Source organism: Nerophis lumbriciformis, linkage group LG19 (assembly GCF_033978685.3).
Source record: "Nerophis lumbriciformis linkage group LG19, RoL_Nlum_v2.1, whole genome shotgun sequence".
NCBI lineage: Eukaryota > Metazoa > Chordata > Actinopteri > Syngnathiformes > Syngnathidae > Nerophis > Nerophis lumbriciformis.
The window spans coordinates 43,584,441-43,609,124 of NC_084566.2; the positions used below are offsets into that span (position 1 = coordinate 43,584,441).

Here is a 24,684-nt window from a genome sequence, read left to right on the forward strand (position 1 = left end):
TTAGCCGCTAGCTAGCTAGCCATGTCTTAAAGCAGCTCTTCCTGAGGGTGTTTCAGTGTCATAACTTCACCTTTATCTTTACTTCCATCCATCCATCCATCTTCTTCCGCTTATCCGAGGTCGGGTCGCGGGGGCAGCAGCCTAAGCAGGGAAGCCCAGACTTCCCTCTCCCCAGCCACTTCGTCCAGCTCCTCCCGGGGGATCCCGAGGCGTTCCCAGGCCAGCCGGGAGACATAGTCTAACCAACGTGTCCTGGGTCTTCCCCGTGGCCTCCTACCGGTCGGACGTGCCCTAAACACCTCCCTAGGGAGGCGCTCGGGTGGCATCCTGATCAGATGCCCGAACCACCTCATCTGGCTCCTCTCCATGTGGAGGAGCAGCGGCTTTACTTTGAGCTTTGAACTTTTACTTTGATGGCAGAGCTTCTCACCCTATCTCTAAGGGAGAGACCCGCCACCCGGCGGAGGAAACTCATTTCGGCCGCTTGTACCCGTGATCTTGTCCTTTCGGTCATAACCCAAAGCTCATGACCATAGGTGAGGATGGGAACGTAGATCGACCGGTAAATTGAGAGCTTTGCCTTCCGGCTCAGCTCCTTCTTCACCACAACGGATCGATACAGCGTCCGCATTACTGAAGACGCCGCACCGATCCGCCTGTCGATTTCACGATCCACTCTTCCCTCACTCGTGAACAAGACTCCGAGGTACTTGAACTCCTCCACTTGGGGCAAGATCTCCTCCCCAACCCGGAGATGGCACTCCACCCTTTTCCGGGCGAGAACCATGGACTCGGACTTGGAGGTGCTGATTCTCATCCCAGTCGCTTCACACTCGGCTGCGAACCGATCCAGTGAGAGCTGAAAATCCTGGCCAGATGAAGCCATCAGGACCACATCATCTGCAAAAAGCAGAGACCTAATCCTGCAGCCACCAAACCGGATCCCCTCAACGCGTTGACTGTGCCTAGAAATTCTGTCCATAAAAGTTATGAACAGAATGGGTGACAAAGGGCAGCCTTGGCGGAGTCCAACCCTCACTGGAAACGTGTCCGACTTACTGCCGGCAATGCGGACCAAGCTCTGACACTGATCATACAGAGAGCGGACTGCCACAATCAGACAGTCCGAAACCCCATACTTTCTGAGCACTCCCCACAGGACTTCCCGAGGGACACAGTCGAATGCCTTCTCCAAGTCCACAAAGCACATGTAGACTGGTTGGGCAAACTCCCATGCACCCTCAAGGACCCTGCCGAGAGTATAGAGCTGGTCCACAGTTCCACGACCAGGACGAAAACCACATTGTTCCTCCTGAATCCGAGGTTCGACTATCCGGCGTAGCCTCCTCTCCAGTACACCTGAATAGACCTTACCGGGAAGGCTGAGGAGTGTGATCCCACGATAGTTAGAACACACCCTCCGGTTCCCCTTCTTAAAGAGAGGAACCACCACCCCGGTCTGCCAATCCAGAGGTACCGCCCCTGATGTCCACGCGATGCTGCAGAGTCTTGTCAACCAAGACAGCCCCACAGCATCCAGAGCCTTAAGGAACTCCGGGCGGATCTCATCCACCCCCGGGGCCTTGCCACCGAGGAGCTTTTTAACTACCTCAGCAACCTCAGCCCCAGAAATAGGAGAGCCCACCACAGACTCCCCAGGCACTGCTTCCTTATAGGAAGACGTGTTGGTGGGATTGAGGAGGTCTTCGAAGTATTCCCTCCACCGATCCACAACTTCCGCAGTCGAGGTCAGCAGAACACCATCCTCGCCATACACCAGGGCCGGCCCGTGGCATAGGCCGTATAGGCAAATGCTAAGGGCGCCGTCCATCAGGGGGCGCCATGCCAGTGCCACAAATGTTGGAGAAAAAAAAAAGAAAAAAAAAAGTTGGTACTATTATTTCTAAATACAAAAAAATAATCTCACGCTAATTAAAATGCAAAGTAAAGCCTATTTAATAGAAATATTATTTGTTACAACATTACGCCCCCCCCCCCCCCCCCCCTCCTCCCCTCCCTTCCTGTATCATGACTCTTTTTGGACGTCACCACATCAAAAAAACAACACAAGATGTCAAAACGGCCAAAACTGTCAGGTGCCCAGGGAAGAAAAAAGAGAAAAGAAGAGGAGGAGAAACGAGAAAAGACAGAGGTAGCAGGTAGGTAACGTTAGCTTACATGAAATTATTTGTCTGTTACAGAATGTGATAGTAACCTGGCTTTTTAGCATTAAGCTAATGTTACATGAGTCGGCAATTGCTAATCAATAAATAGCTAGTTCTGTTTTAACGTCGGGTTAATATTGTGGAGGGGGCTAAATTGTTATGGAAAATAATAATGTAACGTTAGGTAATTACAGTACTCCCACCTTACATTCCTCAGGGACATTTGTATTAGATCTTTTAAGCAGGTGTTTTTTGTTTACATTGTTATTGCCTTCTGGTTAGCTAATGTTTGCCCTGCAGGTAATAGTCACTTTTCCACCCCTTTATATATTAGGTATAGTTGTAAGTAAAAAAAAAAGGTCAAAGACAAAGCTATTCGGGTTCTTGTGAGTATATACACTTCACTGCCGATGTGGGGGCAAAATCTTGCCTAGGGCGCCAGATTGGTTAGGGCCGGGCCTGCCATACACGGTGTTGATAGTGCACTGCTTCCCCTTCCTGAGGCGGCGGATGGTGGTCCAGAATCGCTTCGAAGCCGTCCGGAAGTCGTTTTCCATGGCTTCCCCGAACTCCTCCCATGTCCGAGTTTTTGCCTCCGCGACCGCTGAAGCCGCACACCGCTTGGCCTGTCGGTACCTGTCCGCTGCCTCAGGAGTCCCATGAGACAAAAGAACCCGATAAGACTCCTTCTTCAGCTTGACGGCATCCCTCACCGCCGGTGTCCACCAACGGGTTCTAGGATTACCGCCACGACAGGCACCAACTACCTTGCGGCCACAGCTCCATATCTTATCTTATCTTATCTATCTCTGCCTGTAAGTCAGCGTTTCTCAAAGTGTGGGGCGTGCCCCACTGGTGGGGAATAGAGACATGACAGGTGGGGCGCGAGGAACGGGAGGAAATTTCACTTTAAAAATTTTTTTTTATTATTATATTCTTAGATTTCTTTTTTTTACTATGCTTTCATTTTCTATACACACTGTAAATCACTTTGTGATTCTGTCTGTGAAATCCGCTATATAAATAAATGGAAATTACCGGTACTTATTTTTACTGTAGGCTTTAAATTTCTCGGTAGGAGCGAAAGTTTGACAGACATAGCAACAGTAACTAATGGGGGCGGGGCTAAGCGGAACAAACTTTCGCGCGGATGGGTAGCAGGCTAATGTGTGGATCACAATTACACAAATATATACATTTGTGACTCGCACCTCAAAGGTCGTCGAGCCAGAGCCAGCGCCTGCAGAGAAACAAAAATCTGACGGGCACACACTGTGTCATTCACCGGGAAACAGCTCAGCCCCGAACTCAATGAGGTCTTAACAGATGTTGTGAGCGCGGTAAATTTGATCAAAACACGACCACTGAAAGCGCGACTGTTCTCTGCACTGTGTGAGGAAATGGGAGCTGATCATACAGCCGTGCTGTTTCACAGTGAAGCAAGGTGGCTCTCCTGGGGGAAAGTGCTGTCACTTGCCCTGTCTTGCCAAATGCATAGCTCCTCCTTTTTTTTTTTTGCAAAGATTGCAAAGTGGCACTTTTATTTTATTTATTATTGAACTTGATGCAAGTTATTTGATTTATTATTGAACTTGATGCAAGTTATAACACTTTTTTTGATTTATTATTGAACTTGATGCAAGTTATAACACTTTTTTTGATTTATTATTGAACTTGATGCAAGTTATAACACTTTTTTTGATTTATTATTGAACTTGATGCAAGTTATAACACCTTTTTTGATTTATTATTGAACTTGTTGCAAGTTATTTGATTTATTATTGAACTTGATGCAAGTTATAACACTTTTTTTGATTTATTATTGAATGTGATGCAAGTTATAACACTTTTTTTGATTTATTATTGAACTTGATGCAAGTTATTTGATTTATTATTGAACTTGATGCAAGTTATAACACTTTTTTTGATTTATTATTGAACGTGATGCAAGTTATAACACTTTTTTTGATTTATTATTGAACTTGATGCAAGTTATAACACTTGTTTTGATTTATTATTGAACTTGATGCAAGTTATAACACTTTTGTTTTATTTATTATTGAACTTGATAGAAGTTATCTTATTTATTATTGAACTTGATGCAAGTTATACCACAACTGCACAGTTATTTTATTTATTATTGAACTTGATGTTGTTTTATGTTATTGAGTTTGAATGTATACAACTTGATGTTCAATAAATTTGAAAATGTTAAAGCTTGGCATTAGCGCTCTGTTGGGGCGATGGGGGCAGGTGGGGCTTGAAAACTCCCCCTTGTCCAAAGTGGGGGATGACAAAAAAAGTTTGAGAACCACTGCTGTAAGTACTCTGTGCGCGTGCTCTGCCGAACATGCTCCTCTGCTCGCAAAACCAGCAATGACATGCCCGTAAAAAAAATAACAAAGAAAATGGGGAAGTGGTACTTTTCAAACAGAGTATAGTGATTCCTTAGCACCATGGTACTACACTAGTACTGTACAACCCTCGTACAAATGTGTGTTAATACCGTCCTTGTGTGTTGTTGTCAACATATTGTGTTCATTGTCAGAGTGCCAAGCTGTCTGTTTGCAGTTTGACATATTTAGTCAAATATGTTTTCTAGGAACCATGACTGCCTTTAGTGAATATCTTTAAGCAGACCTGACACTTTACGACGCTAAGTGTGAACAGATGAGCTGAATTAATGCGCCTTTTTCGCCTCCATGACTCAGACCAGTAATCACAGCAACAAAAAACAAGCCGCTTACCTTTACACGCGCTGGTCTTGACTTCGTATCCCGGCTGACAAGAGCATCCCCCGATGGGAACCAGCCACTCTCCGTCGGCGCCGCAGTACATCTTAGGCTCCTCCCTCTCCTCCGATTGGTCCACGCAGGACCCCCTGACCTCCACCAGGGACGAGGTGTCGGCCCCCGTCACCGTGTCCGGGAAGGTGGCCAGGTTACGGACGGTCAGCGGGCAGGTTTTGTAGAAGACCCGAACGGACACCAAGGCGATGCAAGCGCCCACGTCCTGGAAGGCCAAGTAGAAGCCCTTCCTGTTGGTCACCTTCACGTCGCGCACCTCCGTGTTCAGTTTCATGATGCGGTCGCCCACGTCCACCTGGGAGGAGGAGGTTTATTATTTTATTGTTTTGGAGACATTTTGGTGTGTCTAATCCTGAATGTGTAACCAAAGTCACGTCAAGCCGTCTTAAAGGGGACCTGGTATGCAAAAGCAACGTTTCCTACCCATTGGTACCGGTTTTGGTGTATTTGGGATCTGCATAAGTCCCGAAAATTGGTGCAATGGTGGAGATATTTATAAAACAATCTTGCCTTCCTTCATATTCTCTCCAAACCAGCCAAATTTGCCCAATTGGTGACGTTTTTCCCAATTGCGACGACCATATTTGGTAAAACCGTACCCATAAAATTTTGCGCGAGACCGATGTTGAAGTCCAACGTTGAAGTCAATATTATTTTTCTCTATCCTCCTGTTGAGGGGCAGACTGGCTTGTACATGCACATGCATCTTCCACTGTTACCATTTCTATACTATTATTATTATTATATTATACTATTATTCTCTCAATTTTAAGTTTTATTAACTTATTAATATAATATGTATAATATGTATATTATATATACATATTATACATAAAATATATACTAGATATATTATGTATATTAGAATTTTTACATATATTTTATCATATGTGCCAGACTATCTGCACACATATACCGCTGCCTCTTCCGCCTTCAGGTCCGCCCGGCTACTATCTATTGTTTTGGAGACATTGATGTGTGTTTTGGTGTGTCTAATCCCTTGACTTGATAAATGTCTCTGAATGTGTAACCAAAGTCACGTCAAACCGTCTTAAAGGGGACCTGGTATGCAAAAACCAACGTTTCCTACCAATTGGTACCGGTTTTGGTGTATTTGGGATCTGCATAAGTCCCGAAAATTGGTGCAATGGTGGAGATATTTATAAAACAATCTTGCCTTCCTTCATATTCCCTGCAAACCAGTCAAATTTGCCCAATTGGTGGCGTTTTTCCCAATAGTGACGACCATATATGGTAAAACCGTACCCATACAATTTTGCGCGAGTCTGCCGTTGTAGTCCAACGTTGAAGTCAATATTATTTTTCTCTATCCTCCTGTTGAGGGGCAGACTGGCTTGTACATGCACATGCATCTTCCGCTGTTGCCATTTCTATACTATTATTATTATTATTATTATTATTATTATTATACTATTATTCTCTCAATTTTATGTTTTATTAACTTATTAATATAATATGTATAATATGTATATTATCTATACATATTATACATAAAATATATACATATATATTAGATATATTATGTATATTGTCATGTCTGTGTAATCATGTTTTGTTTTAAGTCATGTTTTGTTTAGTTTCTGGCTTTTCACTCCCTTGTCTTGTTTGCATGATTACCCATTAGTTTCACCTGTTCCACGTTTGGACTCATTGTGCACTCTTGTTTGTCACCATAGCAACCATTAGTTTTCACCTGTCACGTCACGCACCTGTTTCACGTTTTGAGTCACGCACCTGCTTTCACTAATCATGTCCATAGTATTTAAGTTCATTCATTTTCTGTTGTTCGTCCTGACGACCTCAACACATTTATGCTCTGTTCATGCCTGATACTTCTTTCCATGTCAATTCCTCAAGCAACTATTTTTGTCCAAGCCAAGTAAGTTTTTGTTCCATATTTATAGTCTTTTTGGTTTCATAGTTTGTTCTCCGCCATTGTGCGTGTTTTTTGTTTGTACTTTTTTGCTATAGTCTTTTGGTTTCATAGTTTATTCTCCGCCACTGTGCGCACTTTCATTTATTCCTTTTTTTGATGATAATAAATCATGTACCTTCATTCCCGTCTCGCACGAGCCAACTTTCCGTTGCATCCTGGAAAAGCACACACCCAGGACCAAGTCATGATATATATTAGAATTTTTACATATATTTTATCATATGTGCCAGACTATCTGCACACATATACCGCTGCCTCTTCCGCCTTCAGGTCCGCCCGGCTACTATCTATTGTTTTGGAGACATTGATGTGAGTTTTGGTGTGTCTAATCCCTTGACTTGATAAATGTCTCTGAATGTGTAACCAAAGTCACGTCAAGCCGTCTTAAAGGGGACCTGGTATGCAAAAACCATTGTTTCCTACCAATTGGTACCAGTTTTGGTGTATTTGGGATCTGCATAAGTCCCGAAAATTGGTGCAATGGTGGAGATATTTATAAAACAATCTTGCCTTCCTTCATATTCTCTCCAAACCAGCCAAATTTGCCCAATTGGTGACGTTTTTCCCAAATGCGACGACCATATATGGTAAAACCGTACCCATAAAACCTTGCACGTGTGTGCCGTTGTAGTCCGACGTTGAAGTCAATATTATTTTCCTCATCCTCCTGTTGAGGGGCAGACTGGCTCGTACATGCACATGCATCCTCTGCTGTTGCCACTTCTAATACAAAGTAGTAGTACTTCTAACTTATATGGGTCAGTAGACTCGCTATGGAGGTGCTTAAAAATGACGAAGAGAAGGTGCAGTGGAAAAAACAAAAGCATCTTGACGATACGGTCAGAAAGTGGCTTAAAAATGGTCTGTATAAAAAAATTCTATGCACATTTTTGACCAAAGATCCACCTTTACATGTTTTATAGACCAAATAAGGTGTTTTATCGTTATCATTAATATTTATATTATTATTCCCTCAATGTTATGTTAAATTAACTTGATAATGTAATTAATTCATTTGTACATAAAATATATACACATATATATACACACACACAAACATATACAGTATATATATATATGTATATATATATATATACATATATATATATATATATATATATATATATATATATATATATATATATAATTATTAATAACATGCACACCAAAAATATTGTATTTTTTCAATGTTTTGTATTTATTTGTTGCCAAAACTTGTTTTGATGCCAATATTTAACATTTTTGTACACTTTTATTGTTTTTGTTTCTTTTTTACGATTTCACTTTTTTTTTTCATGATTAAGATATCAAAACACGTTTTAGCGTGAGGGACATTATTTCCATGACGTAAAAAAAAAAAGAAGTGATCATAAAAACATTTGAAAGACACACAAACAATAAAAGTGTACACAAATATGAATAACATGCACACCAAAAATATTGTATTTTTTCAATGTTTTGTATTTATTTGTTGCCAAAACTTGTTTTGATGCCAATATTTAACATTTTTGTACACTTTTATTGTTTTTGTTTCTTTTTTACGATTTCAACTTTTTTTTTTTTTTTTTTATGGTTACGATATCAAAACACGTTTTAGCATAAGGGACATTATTTCCATAACTTAAAAAAAAAATGAAGTGATCATAAAAACGTTTGAAAGACAGAAAAACAATAAAAGTGTACAAAAATATGAATAACATGCACCAAAAATATTGTATTTTTTCAATGTTTTGTATTTATTTGTTGCCAAAACTTGTTTTGATGCCAATATTCACATTGTTGTACACTTTTAATGTTTTGTGTTTATTTTTCACAACATCGCCTTCTTTTTTTTTCTTGTTTACGATATCAAAACGCATTTTAGCGGTAGGGACATTATTTCCATGACGTAAAAAAAAAAAAGAAGTGATCATAAAAACGTTTGAAAGACACACAAACAATAAAAGTGTACATAAATATGAATAACATGCACCAAAAATATTGTATTTGTTCAATGTTTTGTATTTATTTGTTGCCAAAACTTGTTTTGATGCCAATATTTAACATTTTTGTACACTTTTATTGTTTTTGTTTCTTTTTTACGATTTCACCTTTTTTTTTTTTTTTATGATTACAATATCAAAACATGTTTTAGCGGGAGGGACATTATTTCCATAACGTAAAAAAATAAGAAGTGATCATAAAAACGTTTGAAAGACACAAAAACAATAAAAGTGTACAAAAATATGAATAACATGCACACTAAAAATATTGTATTTTTCCAATGTTTTGTTTTTATTTGTTGCCAAAACTTGTTTTGATGCCAATATTTAACATTTTTGTACACTTTTATTGTTGTTGTTTCTTTTTTACGATTTCACCTTTTTTTTTTTTTTTTTATGATTACGATATCAAAACATGTTTTAGCGTAAGGGACATTATTTCCATAGCGTAAAAAAAAAAAAAAAGTGATCATAAAAACGTTTGAAAGACACAAAAACAATAAAAGTGTACAAAAATATGAAAGACATGCACCAAAAAATATTGTATTTTTTTCAATGTTTTGTATTTATTTGTTGCCAAAACTTGTTTTGATGCCAATATTCATATTTTTGTACACTTTTATTGTTTTTGTGTTTATTTTTCACAATTTCGCCTTCTGTTTTTTTCTTGTTTGGGATATCAAAACGCATTTTAGCGGGAGGGACATTATTTCCATGACGTAAAAAAAAAAAAAAAGAAGTGATCATAAAAACGTTTGAAAGACACAAAAACAATAAAAGTGTACAAAAATATGAATAACATGCACACCAAAAATATTGTATTTTTTCAATGTTTTGTATTTATTTGTTGCCAAAACTTGTTTTGATGCCAATATTTAACATTTTTGTACACTTTTATTGTTTTTGTTTCTTTTTTACGATTTCACCTTTTTTTTTTTTTTAATGGTTACAATATCAAAACATGTTTTAGCATAAGGGACATTATTTCCATAACGTAAAAAAAAAAATGAAGTGATCATAAAAACGTTTGAAAGACACAAAAACAACAAAAGTGTACAAAAATATGAATAACATGCAAACCAAAAATATTGTAGTTTTTCAATGTTTGGTATTTATTTGTTGCCAAAACTTGTTTTGATGCCAATATTCACATTTTTGTACACTTTTATTGTTTTTGTGTTTATTTTTCCTTGACTTCGCCTTTTTTTTTTTTGTTGTTTACGATATCGTAAAGGCGTTTTAGCGGGAGGGGCATTATTTCCATAGCATAAAAAAAAGAAGTGATCATAAAAACGTTTGAAAGACACAAAAACAATAAAAGTGTACAAAAATATGAATAACATGCACCAAAAAATATTGTATTTTTTCAATGTTTTGTATTTATTTGTTGCCAAAATTTGTTTTGATGCCAATATTTAACATTTTTGTACACTTTTATTTTTTTTGTTTCTTTTTTACGATTTCACTTTTTATTATTTTTTTTTTATGATTACGATATCAAAACATGTTTTAGTGTAAGGGACATTATTTTCATAGCGTAAAAAAAAGAAAGAAGTGATCATAAAAACGTTTGAAAGACACAAAAACAATAAAAGTGTACAAAAATATGAATGACATGCACCAAAAAATATTGCATTTTTTCAATGTTTTGTATTTATTTGTTGCCAACACTTGTTTCGATGGCAATATTTAACATTTTTGTACACTTTTATTGTTTTTGTGTTTATTTTTCAACGATTTTGCCTTCTTTTTTTGTTTGTTTACGATATCAAAACATGTTTTAGCGGGAAGGACAATATTTCCATAATGTGAAAAAAAAAAGAAGTGATCATAAAAACATTTGAAAGACACAAAAACAATACAAGTGTACAAAAATATGAATGACATGCACCAAAAAATATTGTATTTTTTCAATGTTTTGTATTTATTTGTTGCCAAAACTTGCTTCGATGGCAATATTTAACATTTTTGTACACTTTTATTGTTTTTGTATTTATTTTTCCACGATTTTGCCTTCTTTTTTTGTTTGTTTACGATATCAAAACGCGTTTTAGCAGGAGGGACACTATTTCCATAACATAAAAAAAAGAAGTGATCATAAAAACGTTTGAAAGACACAAAAACAATAAAAGTGTACACAAATATGAATAACATGCACACCAAAAATATTGTATTTTTCAATGTTTTGTATTTATTGTTTGCCAAAACTTGTTTTGATGCCAATATTCACATTTTTGTACACTTTTATTGTTTTTGTGTTTATTTTTCCTTGATTTTGCCTTCTTTTTTTTTGTTTGTTTACGCTATCAAAACGCATTTTAGCGAAAGGGACATTATTTCCATAACGTAAAAAAAGAAGAAGTGATCATAAAAACGTTTGAAAGAAAAATATGAATAACATGCACCAAAAATATTGTATTTTTTCAAAGTTTTGTATTTATTTGTTGCCAAAACTTGTTTTGATGCCAATATTTAACATTTTTGTACACTTTTATTGTTTTTGTTTCTTTTTTACGATTTCACCTTTTTTTAAATTTTTTTTTTTTAATGATTACGGTATCAAAACACGTTTTAACGTGAGGGACATTATTTCCATAACGTAAAAAAAAATTAAGTGATCATAAAAATGTTTGAAAGACACAAAAACAATAAAAGTGTACACAAATATGAATAACATGCACCAAAAATATTGTATTTTTTCAATGTTTTGTATTTATTTGTTGCCAAAACTTGTTTTGATGCCAATATTTAACATGTTTGTACACTTTTATTGTTTTTGTTTATTTTTTACGCTTTTACCTTTTTTTATTTTTTATTTTTTTAATGATTACAATATCAAAACACGTTTTAACGTGAGGGACATTATTTCCATAACGTAAAAAAAAAATGAAGTGATCATAAAAACGTTTGAAAGACACAAAAACAATAAAAGTGTACACAAATATGAATAACATGCACCAAAAATATTGTATTTTTTCAATGTTTTGTATTAATTTGTTGCCAAAACTTGTTTCGGTGCCAATATGACTTGTTCTACAACTATTTTTTTGGGGATACCAACTCAGTGTTCTGGCTCCAGAAGACCTCACACTTGGAAAACCGGCGATCCAAACAATTATTCTGGGCGAAAAGTAACAAAAACTGGGCCCCTCCACAAAGTCTATGGAAATCATCTCTGGTGAAACCCTCAAAAAAACAGCAAGAAAAAAAAAAAGTCCACTGGCGGAGGCAATTAGCAGAGCAGGAAATATTCCTGCATGCTCTCTCTGAGATAAAAGTGGTGTAGCACAAATAAAAACATTACAGCTAAGTGCCGCGGGAAGCTTTTCTGGGCGGTAAGAGCAAATTAAAAGGCGGCGTAGGCGGGAGGATGAAGAAGTCGCTCGTTACCTGCGTGAAGCTCTCGTCGGCCGCCACCGTGTCCACCTTAATGAAGCTGCTCTCTTTGATCGACTTCTCCCCGTCCTCGTTGGACTCGTGGTAATACAGATTGAACGTCTCCTGACAGACAAGAAAAAGGGGATTTAAGGAAGAGAGAGAAGCCCATTTATCTCATCCTGCCTCTTTATATGATAATGAAGCCAGAGGATCTAAAACATCTCAGACAGATGTGCCAGAGTCTTGAGTACAACATCTTCAAATGTATCAGGACTTCGTCAACACTGGAGGCAGCTCAAACTTCATCCATCCATCCATCCATCTTCTTCCACTTATCCGAGGTCGGGTCGCGGGGGCAGCAACCTAAGCAGGGAAGCCCAGACTTCCCTCTCCCCAGCCACTTCGTCCAGCTCCTCCCGGGGGATCCCGAGGCGTTCCCAGGCCAGCCGGGAGACATAGTCTTCCCAACGTGTCCTGGGTCTTCCCCGTGGCCTACTACCCATTGGACGTGCCCTAAACACCTCCCTAGGGAGGCGTTCGGGTGGCATCCTGACCAGATGCCCGAACCATCTCATCTGGCTCTTCTCGATGTCGAGGAGCAGCGGCTTTACTTTGAGCTCCGCCCGGATGGCAGAGCTTCTCACCCCATCTCTAAGGAAACTCATTTGGGCCGCTTGTACCCGTGATCTTGTCCTTTCGGTCATAACCCAAAGCTCATGACCATAGGTGAGGATGGGAACGTAGATCGACCGGTAAATTGAGAGCTTTGCCTTCCGGCTCAGCTCCTTCTTCACCACAACGGATCGATACAGCGTCCGCATTACTGAAGACGCCGCACCGATCCGCATGTTGATCTCACAATCCACTCTTCTCTCACTAGTGAACAAGACTCCCAGATACTTGAACTCCTCCACTTGGGGCAAGATCTCCTCCCCAACCCGGAGATGGCACTCCACCCTTTTCCGGGCGGGAACCATGGACTCGGACTTGGAGGTGCTGATTCTCATCCCAGTCGCTTCACTCTCAGCTGCGAACCGATCCAGTGAGAGCTGAAGATCCTGGCCAGATGAAGCCATCAGGACCACATCATCTGCAAAAAGCGGAGACCTAATCCTGCAGCCACCAAACCGGATCCCCTCAACGCCTTGACTGCGCCTAGAAATTCTGTCTATAAAAGTTCAGAACAGAATGGGTGACAAAGGGCAGCCTTGGCGGAGTCCAACCCTCACTGGAAACGTGTCCGACTTACTGCCGGAAATGCGGACCAAGCTCTGACACTGATCATACAGGGAGCGGACCGCCACAATCAGACAGTCCGATACCCCATACTCTCTGAGCACTCCCCACAGGTCGAATGCCTTCTCCAAGTCCACAAAGCACATGTAGACTGGTTGGCCAAACTCCCATGCACCCTCAAGGACCCTGCCAAGAGTATAGAGCTGGTCCACAGTTCCACGACCAGGACGAAAACCACACTGTTCCTCCCGAATCCGAGGTTCGACTATCCGGCGTAGCCTCCTCTCCAGTACACCTGGATAGACCTTACCGGGAAGGCTGAGGAGTTTGATCCCACCATAGTTGGAACACACCCTCCGGTTCCCCTTCTTAAAGAGAGGAACCACCACCCCGGTCTGCCAATCCAGAGGTCCCGCCCCCGATGTCCATGCGATGTTGGAGATGTGGGAATTATAATTATTAAAATCATGCTTGGTTTTTACAAATGATGACAGATGTGAACAAGAGCATGTATTGTCTATGAGTTATGATGTAAAGGAGAGGTGTGGTTGTAATGTATTTGTCACGGCGCGGGCTTGAACCCACTTTTCCCCGGCAGCTGGGTCCGCCAGCACCTCCGCTGGCAGCGCACCGAGACACGCCCCTGCTCGCGCTGGACGTGTCACGGCCACATGCCGGCAAGGCTGTGGGCGATCAGTAATCTGCACAGCAAGCGTCATAAGGACCAGTGGACCCTAGGATCCTCGCGGGAACTTAGTTCTCTATTGTGTACTGCAAGCCGACACAAGCTGTATGCTCTCTTTTTCTCTCTCTGCGTTTCCCTCAGTGTCTGATGTCCTTGTTGTCCTCCCGCAGTGCTTTCCCGAGTTTCACCCGGTTGTGATCCCCTGTCGTTCCCCTCTGGATTCTGACTGCCTCCCTCGATCCTCGACCCCTGCTCGGACACGGACCACGCCGCCACTCTCCTACCCTCGATTGCTTGCCTGCCCATGGACTGCCTTCCTGCTTTGTCCCTCCTCTGGTAACACACTACAGCTAACCATACACATAGCCTCACACACACACACTCTTGGGGTTTGTCACACACACCTTTCTATAGTTATTAGTTAGCATTGTTTTATTATTATATACATATATTGTCTCTAACCCGTGGCGGTAGAAGCCCGACCTGACTACCTGCCGCATTCGGGCAGATGGGGCTCATAAACCTGGTAAGGCAGCCCATCTAGGAGAAGGAAATCTCCAATCTCAAAACCACTGCTGCCTTGCGGTCAACCCACTTAAGGGTAAGGCTAAGGGAGTAAACCCCGACAGAAAATCAAGAGCCGGAGTCCTGAAGGCGGTTTGGTGTTGTAGCGTCATTCCGGCAACTCCTGTGGCGTTGCTGGTGCCAAGTTCTATTGACACTCGTCGCTCCCTTGGATCCACCAGCCATGCGGAGAGAGGGGGGTCTTGCTGCCTGGACAACAGCTTGCCCTCCATAGTTCTATGCCCAGGCCATGTAGATCCACTGGAGAGGTCCACTGGAGAGGTCACTCCAGCAGATACCGGTTCTAAGCCCATCCAATTTGCGAAGGAAACAGGGGCCAGGGACCATCCCAGTGAGACCCCCCCATTTTTGGATCTACCCTATCGTCTCCTGAGACGGAAGGATCCCGACGAAGATATATTGTATATATATATATATATATATATATATATATATATATATATATATATATATATATATATATATATATAATAAATCATATAACTTTACTGCCCCTTTGTGTCTGTGCCGTCAACTCCCCCTGTCAAACATAAAAGTATTTGTATGTGGCCCTTTATTTGCAAAATATTTGGACACCCCTGGTCCAGTTTAGGAATAATAATTATTAAAATCACGCTTAGTTTATTTATACTTTATGGACATAATTTCTAGGCGCAGTCAGGGCGTTGAGGGGGTCTGGTTTGGTGGCTGCAGGATTAGGTCTCTGCTATTTGCAGATGATGTGGTCCTGATGGCTTCCTCCGGCCAGGATCTTCAGCTCTCACTGGATCGGTTCGCAGCCGAGTGTGAAGCGACTGGGATGGGAATCAGCACCTCCAAGTCCGAGTCCATGGTTCTCTCCCGGAAAAGGGTGGAGTGCCATCTCCGGGTTGGGGAGGAGATCTTGCCCCAAGTGGAGGAGTTCAAGTACCTCGGAGTCTTGTTCACGAGTGGGGGAAGAGTGGATCGTGAGATCGACCGGCGGATCGGTGCGGCGTCTTCAGTAATGCGGACGCTGTATCGATCCGTTGTGGTGAAGAAGGAGCTGAGCCGGAAGGCAAAGCTCTCGATTTACCGGTCGATCTACGTTCCCATCCTGACCTATGGTCATGAGCTTTGGGTTATGACCGAAAGGACAAGATCACGGGTACAAGCGGCCGAAATGAGTTTCCTCCGCCGGGTGGCGGGGCTCTCCTTTAGAGATAGGGTGAGAAGCTCTGCCATCCGGGGGGAGCTCAAAGTAAAGCCGCTGCTCCTCCACATGGAGAGGAGCCAGATGAGGTGGTTCGGGCATCTGGTCAGGATGCCACCCGAACCCCCCTAGGGAGGTGTTTAGGGCATGTCCGACCGGTAGGAGGCCACGGGGAAGACCCAGGACACGTTGGGTAGACTATGTCTCCCGGCTGGCCTGGGAACGCCTCGGGATCCCCCGGGAGGAGCTGGACGAAGTGGCTGGGGAGAGGGAAGTCTGGGCTTCCCTGCTTAAGCTGCTGCCCCCGCGACCCGACCTCGGATAAGCGGAAGAAGATGGATGGATGGATGGATGCTTAGTTTTTACAAGTGATGACAGATGTGAACAAGAGCATGTATTGTCTAGTTTCGATGTAAAGGGGAGGTGTTGTTGTAATGTTGTAATCACCAGTCCATTCAAAGGTCCTACCTTGCAGGTGCCAGTCACCCCGGGCAGGCTGTTGCAGTCTCTCAGCGTGAACTTGACCTCCACGTAGACGCGCTGCGCCCCGGATCTGGGGATCCAGTCCGTCCTCAGCCAGTTGTTCTGACTGGGCTCCAGGACGTTACACACCTGGTAGGTCCTGATGGGCACGTTCTTCTCGTCCATGATGCTCACCTCCTCCCACTGCCGAGGAAACACACGTTTGCCTGACGTCAGATTCCATTAGGTGGAACTTTATTGATGTTTTTGGGCGTGCGCCCTCAGGGAAATTAAGGCTACAACCGCAGCTTTCGCTAAACTTTGAAATCCGCTTGTTGAAATAAATAAATAAATAAATAAAGGGACAATTAAATTTCATGTCCATCGACACTTTTTGATGTTATCGTTTGCTTTGGTTAACTTATTCTTACACTTGCAGGACTGTTACAACTACAACTGTCGTTACTATGACAACGATTTGGACAAACACTAGTTACAAACACGCTTTGTCCTTTTGTTTTGTACTTTTTTGTCAATACTTAGAAGTGTACAAAAATATTTTAGTACCGGAACCTAAATGTATTTTGATACTTTTCTAAATAAAGGGTACCACAAAAAAGGCCTTAGTGTAGTGGTTCTCAAACTTTTTTTGTCATCCCCCACTTTGGACAAGGGGGAGTTTTCAAGCCCCACATGCCCCCATCGCCCCAACAGAGCGCTAATGCCAAGCTTTAACATTTTCAAATTTATTGAACATCAAGTTGTATACATTCGAACTCAATAACATAAAATAACATTAAGTTCAATAATAAATAAAATAACTGTGCAGCTGTGGTATAACTTGCATCAAGTTCAATAATGAATAAAATAACTTCCGTCAAGTTCAATAATAAATAAAACAAAAGTGTTATAACTTGCATCACGTTCAATAATAAATCAAAAAAACTGTTATAACTTGCATCAAGTTCAATAATAAATCAAAAAAAGTGTTATAACTTGCATCACGTTCAATAATAAATCAAAAAAAGTGTTATAACTTGCATCAAGTTCAATAATAAATCAAATAAAAGTGTTATAACTTGCATCAAGTTCAATAATAAATCAAAAAAGTGTTATAACTTGCATCAAGTTCAATAATAAATCAAAAAGTGTTATAACTTGCATCACGTTCAATAATAAATCAAAAAAAGTGTTATAACTTCCATCAAGTTCAATAATAAATCAAATAACTTGCATCAAGTTCAATAATAAATCAAAAAAAGTGTTATAACTTGCATCAAGTTCAATAATAAATAAAACAAAAGTGTTATAACTTGCATCAAGTTCAATAATAAAAAAAAGTGTTATAACTTGCATCAAGTTCAATAATAAATCAAAAAGTGTTATAACTTGCATCACGTTCAATAATAAATCAAAAAAAGTGTTATAACTTCCATCAAGTTCAATAATAAATCAAATAACTTGCATCAAGTTCAATAATAAATCAAAAAAAGTGTTACAACTTGCATCAAGTTCAATAATAAATCAAAAAAAGTGTTATAACTTGCATCAAGTTCAATAATAAATCAAATAACTTGCATCAAGTTCAATAATAAAAACAATAAAAGTGCCACCTTCCTCCCGTTCCTCGCGCCCCACCTGTCATGTCTCTATTCCCCACCAGTGGGGCGCGCCCCACACTTTGAGAAACGCTGCCTTAGTGTCTTTATTTGAACAAAAAAAATGTTAGTGTACATGAAACATATGTTTATTATTGTCATTTAGTCCTTAAATAAAATAGACAACTTGTCTTTTAGTAGTAAGTAAACAAACAAAGACTCCTAATTAGTCTGCAGTAACATATTGTGTCATTTATACACCTATTATTTTCTACACATTATGAGGGACAAACTGCAAAACATGTATTAATAATCTACTTGTTCATTTACTGTTAATATCTGCTTATTTTCTGTTTTATCATGTTCTATCTACACTTCTGTTAAAATGTAATAATCACTTATTCTTCTCTTCTTTGATACTTTACATTAGTTCTGGATGATACCACAAATTTAAGTATCAATCCGATACCAAATAGTTGCAGGATCATACAATGAAATATAATACCTAATAAACCAATAATAATATGGTTAAAAAATACTGATGTAAAGGGTAGGTGTCGCCCTGTTTTCTGTTTTAACATGTTCTATCTACACTTCTGTTAAAATGTAATAATCACTTATTCTTCTCTTCTTTGATACTTGACATTAGTTTTGGATGATACCACACATTTAGGTATCGATCCGCTACCAAGTAGTTACGGGATCATACATTGGTCATATTCAAAGTCTTCATGTGTCCAGGGACGTATTTACTGACTTTATAAACATAATATACATTTTTAAAAAAGGAAAAAAAATATTTTGTGATGATAAAAAATATCGATGTAATCATAGTAGTATCGGCTACTTGTACTTGGTATCAATACAGTGGATGTCAGGTGTAGATCCACCCATGGCGTTTGTTTACATTGTGACCCCAATGAGCTATTGTATCCTCCTACGGTGTGTAGTGAAGCATGTTTAGCTATTCCTCGTCCTCCAGTGATAATGGTACTTGTAAAAAACGTACTTTGTCGCCATGCGTCCATTCTCCCTTTTCTGTCTACACTCTGGGTCTGCTTGTAAGTACTCCGTGTGTGTGTGTGTGCTGCCCAACATTATTATTCTCTTGTTTGATTCTTTACATTAGTTCTGGATGATACCACACATTTAGGTATCGATCCGATACCAAGTAGTTACGGGATCATACATTGGTCATATTCAAAGTCCTCATGTATCCAGGGACGTATTTACTGACTCTCTCGATATATGCAACTCCTGCTTGCACACGCAAGTGACAGCAATGCATACTTGGTCAACAGCCACACAGGTCACACTGACGGTGACCATATAAAACAACTTTAACACTCTTACTAATAACGCGCCACACTTTGAACCAAAACCAAACAAGAATGACAAACACATCTGCACCTTAACACAACATAAACACAACAGGGCAAATACCCAGAATCCCATGCAGCCCTGACTCTTCCGGGCTACATTATACGCCCCTCCTCTATGCGTCGGTTGAGGTGGGCGGGGTTTGGTAGCGGGGGGGTGTATAATGTAGCCCGGAAGAGTTAGGGCTGCATGGGATTCTGGGTATTTGTCCTGTTGTGTTTGTGGCTCCCATTGTTATCTTTAATTTGTGAATCTGGTCAAAATGGCTCTTTGACTGGTAAAGGTTGCCGACCCCTGGCTTAGCTGTTGTGGATCTGCTTACCATATTGAGCATTGGTAAATTACTTGAATAAAATACAAGAAAAGACCAACTTTGTGTGCTTGATAGAGAACATTTACATGAATAATGAGCTGTTCACTAATATTGACATCTGGTGGGGACACTCCTAGTGAAGACAACTCCTTTATTCGAAGAGTAAAAAGTGAAACTAGCGATGTTATTAATAACCACTTTTTCTATGTTGTCCAAAAGCGATGGCTGCCAAGTTGAGACGCTTTGAAAGGAAGCTGCCAGCGGGGAAAGGAAACCCAGGATAAAAAAAAAAAAAAAATGTCTTTAAAAATAAACCTTGCGAGCATGAAATTGTCTTTTGTTGTGCAATTTCATACGCCAGCCTCTCCAGCGCTAAATTAATTTGAGGAAGAAAAAAAAAACACAGCCAGCTGGGAAATAAATAATCATTTCAATAAAATATGTGACCCCAAGTTGACTCGATACAAAAAAAGCCCCGACCAGACAGAGCGTGGGGAGAAAAGAACCTGCACACATTCCACATGCTGCAGCGGTATAGTTTTATTTTCTTTATTTAATTGTAGTCACTTTTCCATGCAAGTGTCATTGTGTCAGTACAACAACATTTATAGATATAATAGGCCAAAGTGTTTGCACGGGAGGTAAAACATGTTGGAATTGTGCCGTTTGTTATCATAAGATTGGTAATAAAAGTTAAAAATAGCATCAGACTCTGTGCGATTTCTTCTGGGGACGACAATACATTATATGACTTGAATTTGTTTTCAAGTAAAAAAAAATAATAAAAAAGTCCTTATTTCAGTGACGTGCAGTCACTAGAGGCAGGTGAGGCCCCGCATCATGGAAAGAAAAAAAATGTAAAAAGAAAAAAAAAAAAATTAAATTGTTATATGTATCCAGTGATTATACTATAAAGTTATTTTCCATTTAACTTCACCAGTTTTAGATTATTTTTATTCAAAAACGCTGAATTTTCACATTTGCCGTTCAAATACTGAGAAGAGACGGTGCGGTGAACAGCAGCCAGTTGAGGCACGTCACTCAGTGCCTCGACATGGATTGCGCAATGACTCGGCTAACTGCTGGCCTGCTGTGCAGTGAGACTGTATTGCTATATGAATTATATTATACATTTCCATAGTTTAGTTAGCTGAGGTATATAATGTACAGTGTATTTTGTCAACAACTGTATGTGTGTAAAGTATTTCTTGTGCTGAGCGATCATAAAACGGCTGCAAAAGACGCACTGGCTGAGGCTCCAGTAGCCCCGCCTCCTGCACCCCCGCCGTAGAATTGTTATATCAACTAAAGCCCACACTTAAACTTTCCACGTGCAAGATTGAATCTATTTTAAAAAATTGTTTCATAAGAAGCCAAAAAGTGCAAAAACAATAATGTTGGTGTTGGAGGAGTTGTGAATTACTGCAGGGCCACAACATTAGATACACCTGCAGACTGCAGGTGTATCTAATTCACAACTCCTCCAACACCAACATTATTGTTTTTGCACTTTTTGGCTTCTTATTAAATAACTTTTGTAACCTATTTTCATGGGCTTTCCTCTTTGTGATGTTAAGTTCCTGTTATGCGCTGTTATACAGTATATGCCTTGAGCTCTTATTTTGAAGGCGCTAAGAGCGGAAGTGATGTCACGTTGCGGAGGTTTTTGAAAGAAGGTAAATAAAGTGGTCCTCGTGTAAACTGGAGCCTCCGTGTTTGTTATTTTGTAGTTTCATACAGTATAGGCCACATTTATAAACCCTCGGTTACACTCTTTTAAATAGATTCAATCTTGCACGTGGAAAGTTGAAGTGAGGGCTTTAGTTGCGGCGCATGGACTTCATTTCTAAGTAAAGGTAAGACTATAATAACGTTTTTTTTAATTAAATGTGCTTGTTTGTGTGCTACAGTTTGTATGTGTAAAGTTAAAGTTAAGTTAAAGTAGCAATGATTGTCACACACACACTAGGTGTAATGAAATGTGTCCTCTGCATTTGACCCATCCCCTTGTTCACCCCCTGGGAGGTGAGGGGAGCAGTGGGCAGCAGCGGAGCCGCGCCTGGGAATCATTTTTGGTGATTTAACCCCCAATTCCAAGCCTTGATGCTGAGTGCCAAGCAGGGAAGAATGCTGGTATGAGCTTTTAAACATAACCCGTTAACTGCTGCCAATCAAATGGTGAATAAGATACTCTTTAGGGTTCATATGTTTGTAAATCTGACTGTGATGAAGTCAGTGCCTCACCAGCCATCAACCTCACTGCACGTCACTGCCTTATTTTGAAGGTGTGGCGGTAATAAAAAAAAATGATGTGCCGTCTAAAAAAGAACCTGCACACATTTTACATGCTGCAGCGGTATAGTTGTCTTTTTTATTTATTTTTAGTCACATTTTCACATTTCCATGCAAGTGTCATTGTGTCAGTACGACAACATTTGCAGTAAAAAGCCTTAAAGTGCAGAATTTTTTAGATGGCTATCCGCGGATATATCTGTGATATAAATAAAAATCACACCCACATCACAGACATGCTGACAATACTGCAGACAATGGTGAAATTTGAATAATTTGCTATAATGATATGATTTTCTTTAAAAAGGCTCAAAAATGTATACATACATTTAAAACTAATCCGTTATTATGAATTAGGTATTAACGTATACTTTTTATTGTTATGCCATATTTTCAATTGTTGCTCCTTTTTGTACATTTTACTTTGTTGAGATTTTTGGCAAGTGTTCAACAGACTTTTAATGACTTTTTTAAAAATTAAAAACTAGCAACAAATGTAGCATCTTCTTCTGGTGTTATTATAGAATGTACTCGTGTTCAGAGACTATTTCTGTCCCTCCATGTCGCTGAATAAAGAGGCTATAGTGAGCATGACGTCACATTTGCATGGCGCTGTTGCTTTAGTTTCTCTTTCTCCTTTGCTGCCACTGTCCTCTTAATAGTTGCACATGTTGTAGATAGCAGTCCACGGGTATATCTTCGATATATATAAAAATCACGTCCACATCACAGACATGCTGACAATGGCGTGCGTTTCGTTTACATCCGCTTTCAGTGGCTCGGTTTTCTGTGATCAAAGTATTTTTTCGGTGGTCAAGTTGTCAGTACATCACTTGTCAATAATGCGTAAATAATAGGCCATATATATCAATTCATACTGTAACGACCAGCTGATGTTAATGTTTTATGTTCCTGTGATTTGGATTTGAGGCGAAAGTGTTTGCACGGGAGGTAAAACCTGTTGGAATTGTGCCGTTTGTTATCATAACATTGGTAATAAATGTTAAAAATAGCGTCAGACTTTGTGCGATTTCTTCTGGGGTCTACAATATATTATACGACTTGAATTTGTTTACAAGTAAAATAAAAATACAACTTATTTTGAAGGTGTGGCGGTAATAAAAAAATGCTGTGGCGTCTAAGAAATAATTTCCAATTAAAAATGTTCAAAGTGAAATATTTTGATGTGAAATAATTGAATAGGTCAACAATTCACAACATTGATTTTGGTTCGACAATGTTTGTTGAGCAATGCCAGTTAAAAAGTGTTTAAAGTAAGTCATATTTTTTTTTACTTTCAACACTTATTCATCTTTTGATCAACTTCAGAACTATTTGTTGAATTAAAGTTATCTTATGTTTTTTTTTGCCATTTTGTCAAAGAAAACTCTGTTTTTTTTAAATGGAAAAAAACACAAACTATGTTATTATAATAATAGGTCTCTATCATTAAAGTGTTTAAAGTAAGTCATATATTTAAAAAAAAGCCAAAAGCGGTGAAGTTGTCACGTTGTGTAAATGGTAAATATTGAATAGACTGCAAAGACAAGATATTTAAAGTTCGAACTGAGAAACGTTCTTATTTTTTTGCAAATATTAGCTCATTTTGAATTTGATGCCTGCAACATGTTTCAAAGAAGCTGGCACAAGTGGCAAAAAAGACTGAGAAAGTTGAGGAAATGCTCATCAAAGACTTATTTGGAACATACCACAGGTGAACAGGCTAATTGGGAACAGGTGGGTGCCATGATTGGGTATAAAAGCAGCTTCCAAACAAGGACGGGGCGAGGGTCACCACTTTGTCAACAAATGCGTGAGCAAATTGTTCAAGAACAACATTTCTCAACAAGGAATTTAGGGATTTCACCATCTACGCTCCGTAATATCATCAAAAGGTTCAGCGAACCTGGACTAATCACTCCACGTAAGCGGCAAGGCCGAAAACCAACATTGAATGCCCGTTACCTTCGGTCCCTCAGGCGGTACTGCATCAAAAAGCGACATCAGTGTGTAAAGGATATCACCACATGGGCTCAGGAACACTTCAGAAAACCACTGTCAGTAACTACAGTTGGTCGCTACATCTGTAAGTGCAAGTTAAAACTCTACTATGCAAAGCCAAAGCCATTTATCAACAACACCCAGAAACAGTTTGCACGGCCTGGAGCTCATCTAAAATGGACTGATGCAAAGTGGAAAAGTGGAAAAGTGTTGTGAGGTCTGACGAGTCCACATTTCTATTTGTTTTTTTTGGAAACTGGACCAAAGAGGCAAATAACCATCCGGACTATTCTAGGCACAAAGTTCAAAGTGATGGTATGGGGGTGTATTAGTGGCCAAGGCATGGGTAACTTACACATCTGAGAAGGCACCATTAATGCTGAAAAGGTACATACAGGTTTTGGAGCAACATATGTTGCCATCCAAGCAACGTTAGCATGGACGCCCCTGCTTATTTCAGCAAGACAATGCCAAAGGGTGGTATGTGTGCAATGAACCCTGATCAATATGTCATCAGGGCTGATTATGTCAGTTAGCTAATAATGGCTCACGGCACACATCCATTAGTGGATTGATGATTAGAGCAGAGTGTGTGTGTGTGTGTGTGTGTGTGTGTGTGTGTGTGTGTGTGTGTGTGTGTGTGTGTGTGTGCGGTCACTCTACCAAAATGAC

At 39.8% G+C, this 24,684-nt stretch overlaps 1 protein-coding gene across 2 annotated transcripts in view; it reads right to left on the reverse strand.

Annotated features, from left to right (window-relative positions):
- Positions 1-24,684, reverse strand: part of LOC133618411 (ephrin type-A receptor 4-B-like) — a 195,104-nt gene that overhangs the window by 159,695 nt on the left and 10,725 nt on the right. For both annotated transcript variants that reach the window (XM_061978747.2, XM_061978746.2), the window contains exons 3-5: positions 16,435-16,632; positions 12,302-12,412; positions 4,913-5,267 (exon numbers count right to left, since the gene is read on the reverse strand). In XM_061978747.2, coding sequence (XP_061834731.1) covers positions 4,913-5,267; positions 12,302-12,412; positions 16,435-16,632 — 664 coding nt within the window. The remainder of the gene's footprint in view (positions 1-4,912; positions 5,268-12,301; positions 12,413-16,434; positions 16,633-24,684) is intronic.